At 35.1% G+C, this 4,811-nt stretch overlaps 1 protein-coding gene across 1 annotated transcript; it reads left to right on the forward strand.

The window, feature by feature from the left end:
• Positions 1-595: 595 nt before the first annotated feature.
• Positions 596-4,546, forward strand: LOC149227976 (dehydrogenase/reductase SDR family member FEY-like). Its single transcript, XM_089375611.1, has 8 exons — positions 596-1,035; positions 1,134-1,257; positions 1,963-2,080; positions 2,176-2,312; positions 2,561-2,662; positions 3,259-3,354; positions 3,457-3,514; positions 3,977-4,546. Exons 1-8 carry the CDS (start codon positions 866-868, stop codon positions 4,213-4,215), a joined length of 1,044 nt encoding a protein of 347 aa, XP_089231737.1. The 5' UTR covers positions 596-865; the 3' UTR covers positions 4,216-4,546.
• Positions 4,547-4,811: the final 265 nt, after the last annotated feature.

The raw sequence follows: 4,811 nt of genomic DNA on the forward strand, positions 1-4,811 counted from the left end.
AAGAGAGTTCATGAGTTGAGGGGCGTTCAAGTTAGATGAAGTTTTTCATAATTTTGGTGATAAGCATTTTATTGTGAGTTTTGTTTTTTTAATCCAAATTTAAATATAATTTCTCATAATTTTGACAATATGCATTTTATTAATAAGTATTTTATTGTGGACTATCTGTCTCTTTCCATCTAAATTCAAACAGGCCTCTTATAATTCTGATTAAGAGGTGTCCAAATTCTGTTTAAGAGGGTCCAAATTCAACCAAGTGTTTCACAATTTTAGTGATAAACATTTCATTGTTAGCGTTGTCTCTTTCCATCCAAATTCAAACAAAGACTCTCACAATTCTGATAATATGCATTTCATTGTAAATGAATTGGTCTCCTTCTCTCCAATTAAGAGACTACCCACCTTATTTTCAACCTAGGAATAAGAGAGCACATATGGGTTCAAAAACTTGAAACTGTGGATAGATATACATGCAAATTGCACTTTGATTTCGTAGCCAAAATAGCTGAGATGGGTGCATGAGAAGAGACAAAACAGAGGGACGATAAGTCTCGGGATGAGCATTTAATGTTGTGAAACCGACATTTGTTTGTCTTGGGATGCAGTGGTCTCCTCCAATTGCCATGTTTGAGAAGGATGAATGGCGTTGATAACTGGGAATTGGCAGACAAGAAGGATTGCTTGTTGCCGTCGAAATTCGGTGCCTGGCTGGCATGTCTGCTGCCCTCCTGCACTCCAAAGTCTGTGTTGACCTCCTAGAATCCTAGTGTCTCCTCATGTTCTTGTATATAAATCATTTTAAGGGCACATATATCTCAGTCTTGTTAATCTGATCCTGAGTGGGCTTAATATTTGAGCAGTCAGGATGATGAATATGAAAGTGTGGATGAATGGCATATGGGAGATAGCAAAGGATGCATTGTGTCAGAAGATTCTTGCTTCCCATCTGCCTGCAGATCTTTCTCTTCCAGACCTTACTGGTTTCTCTTGTATTGTTACTGGTTCAACCAGTGGGATTGGGCTCCATACTGCAAGGTTGTGGGGGAAATTAATTTTAGCAGGGCTAACACTTTGTAATTTTGTTTTCCTAATCCTGTCATTTTAACCCATTGTTTCTGATGGGCGTGTCACAGAAAGCTTGCAAACGCAGGGGCCCACGTTGTTATGGCCTGTCGTAACACAAGGGTGGCTTCAGAGCTTGTCCAGGAATGGCAGGGAAATCAGAGAAAAGCGAATGGGAATCCTCTATACATTGATGTATCGTAATTATATGATTTATCATTACCTGCATCTGAATTCATTGGCAAATTAATGTTTAGAAGCTGTATGTTCTATGTTTTTCAAATATAACTATTGATTGAGACATAACGGTAAGAAAACTAGATTCTGAGCTGTTCTGATATGCCCATGATGGTACTCATCTTGGTGAATTCTTTGTGTTATGTCATCTTTGTAATATGGCCATTAATGGTGATTTATAGTAATCTATTGCATTGCTAGGGTTTTCACATGGCTATGCGTTGGAATAATGTGGAAATGGTGGGTCTAGATAAAGTTGATGAGCTGAGTCTTTTTAGTTAGTGTTTGAGTATATCTGTGATGAATTGTGTCTTAGTAGTTTGTGTTGTGAGTTGTTGCTCTTGAATATTTGGATCTAGATTATCTTACTGATTGTTTATGTGTACCTATCTGATTGTCTAAACAATTTCATCAAATAAAAACTAGTTTTATTCTTTGCATCTCTCTGATTCTCTAATTCCATGTTATAAAATCTGACTTCTCTGGTCATGAAAACAGACATAAATTTAAGTTGAGAAATTGTACCACTGGAAACTACAAGAATCAATGCCATTTCTGCAGGCTTTAGCCTATTTCATATGCAAATTTAGTTACTGGTATATTTTTCTTTGTAACTTCATTGAGCTAATGAAAAACATAATGGTGTTACATATGGAATTCTAGGTCATGGAGCTGGATCTTCTCTCGTTAGCTTCAGTTCGTTCATTTGCGGATAATTGGTTATCTCGTGGGATTCCTCTTCATCTACTGATCAACAATGCTGGGATCTTCTTGATGGGAGGTGAGCTGATCTGGTTCTTGCATTTCCTAAAACAAGTTTTCAAAGGTACGTTGTTGGAGAAGTGACAAAGTGGTTTATTTATTTGTTTGTGTCAGAGCCACAAAAGTTCTCCAAGGATGGATTTGAGCAGCACGTGCAAGTTAATCATCTGGGGCCTGCACTCCTAACAATCCTCCTCCTGCCTTCTCTGCTCAGAGGATCTCCTTCACGAATAGTAAATGTCAATTCTGTGGTAATTAATTGAGCGAATCAAGAAGTACAACTGTTGTTTTTTGTTTTTCAAACCTTAGGCTTGGCCTACAACATGAACTAATTTAATATAGAGAAGTACAATTGTTTTTTTTTATTTGTTTCCTGACCTTAGGCCTACATCATGAACTAATTTAAAATATATTTCATTATCACAGCTTTGTATCTCGAGATTTTTTCATTATCCCTAGATCTGTATCAGGCTTTCAATATATGCTGATCTTTATGCAGGCTCATCACTGTGCGGTGATGGACTCTGAATATCTGAGTAGAGAGGTTAAACAGAAAGATTATAACAGCTTCACTGCCTATGCTGCAAGTAAACTTGCTCACGTAAGAATCTTTACAGATGACAGCTTCAACCGTTCCATTTTTATTCAAGAAAGTATTTAGAATTTCAGCAATTTTAAGTCTAAAGCTCCAACAACTGATCATATCACTTGGCAGCCCAGTAAGCTAGAATAGAATATTTTCATGTAATATCTTCATAGTGTTTATGAGAATATATATAAATAATCAAAACATATTTTAGTTTTCTGAACTAAGACTACTGTGATGAGAATTGTTTAGACATTTTTCTTCTGGATACATTTCATTGAGATTTCCTCCTGTCAGTGTTTGGAAAACTAAGACTTCTTTGATGAGAATTGTTTAGACAATCTTCTTCGGGATCCATTACATTGAGATTTCCTCTTGTCAATCTTTGAAAGTCCTGTCAACTTTTGGGGCTTATAATATGAACAAAATTTTTCATTCTCATCTTTAATTTTATCTATATTTGCTATTAATTACTATAAATAAACTTGTATTTGTTTCTTCAACCAGCTCTATAATATTTACTTCTTGACACAACATATTATGTAAATTCCCAGTTGATTATTTCAATCTTCTGATAGATACTTATATGACAATGTCTCTAATTCTTGCAGCTGATGTTCCTTGGAGTTCTTTCAAGCAAACTTCCTACAGATGCAGCTGTCCAAGTGATTGCTGTTCATCCAGGGATAGTCAGCACAAATATTCTGGTATTTCTCTAATTCCATTCGGAAGTTTCATGCATTGTATTTTCTATCATCACCATTTTCTTCAAAAACAAATTATAACAATAATGATGACTGTTAATACAGATGAGAGCTGTACCTAGTTACAGTGAAAGATCTTTTTGGAAATTCCATGCAGCAGAAGGTGCGTTATTCATTTCAACTCATTCGTTGTTTTGTGTTGTGATTAATATTCATTTCAGTTTTAACCATGGATTGGAAGTGGACAATGTCCAATAAAGAAAAATGGACTGACATTATTATTTTATTATTTTGGTAACGAGTCAAGGTGGTTCCTGTAAACTTAACTGGGATAAGTTATCAGTTGTTTTCTAGTTTTAGGTTTATGATAATATATTGTTTTGGAAATTGTATTTATGTGGAATATAACTTATTTGAAAGGCTAAAAAACTCTATCTCATGACCAGTGGTCTTTAAACACCACCCCTTCTTTGGATGTAGCATTTTTTTAGAGACTGCACCACTTTTTCAGATGTAGCATTTCTTTGGATGTAGCCAGAAATGTTTAAGTCAATAGGATATCTAAATATTGAGACTATATTTCTCAGCCCACAGCTATTTAAACCTAGTTTTGTGTTTGAAACAGGTGCAAGAAGTGTTCTGTTCTGTGCCACTGCAAAAGAGATTGGACGAAAGGGACAGTCAGAAGGATGTATATATTATAGTTCTAACTGCAAGCCTTCTAATGTTTCTGCACAAGCTGCTGATAATGCTAAATGTTTCCAAGTATGGGATAAAACACTGGGGCTGTTAGGGCTACCTATGGACTGTATTGAGAGAAGCATCGATCAAATTATGCCTCCAGCATATTCCTCTGACCTATGACTGCCTGTGGATGAAAAATGTTAGATTCATACAAAATATCTACTGAAACTTGTGCAGTCAGCATGCATTTTGTGAATAAATAAATATATGCAGTGCGAGAGCCGAAAGTATGGTAGTCGGTAGTGGAATAAGGATCTAAATTGGGCATTATACTGTAGAGAATAACAGTAAGTTAATGTTAAAGTGTCCTCATCTTCCTCTGTAGATTCTCGGACAGCTGTTTCTCTGGGTTTTACAGAGCATAAACACGATACAGAGAATCATGATTTTTGACTTATTGTAAGACCATATACTGTATAGTGGCTTTTACATTTGACTTTGAATATAAAGGGATTATATTTATGACTCTGGGTCAACCATGTTTATATATATTTATTTGAGGTGATTTGTAAATTATATTAATGTGGGTTGATTTTTTTTATACTTGTTTTTTTTAATAATATAAAAGTGAAAGTAAGCTTTTTATTTGAATTCAGTATATTTAAAATTGGTGTTATTTTAAGTAAATTTATTAGCACCTTCCAATGGTCAATTTACCATCTTTATAGATTCTGGCCGCAACCACAAATTGATGATGCAATATTAACATGACTCGT

The sequence above is a fragment of the Pinus tabuliformis genome, chromosome J (assembly GCF_031772625.1).
Source record: "Pinus tabuliformis cultivar Carrire ecotype Pingquan chromosome J, CPIR1, whole genome shotgun sequence".
In the NCBI taxonomy this organism is placed as follows: domain Eukaryota; kingdom Viridiplantae; phylum Streptophyta; class Pinopsida; order Pinales; family Pinaceae; genus Pinus; species Pinus tabuliformis.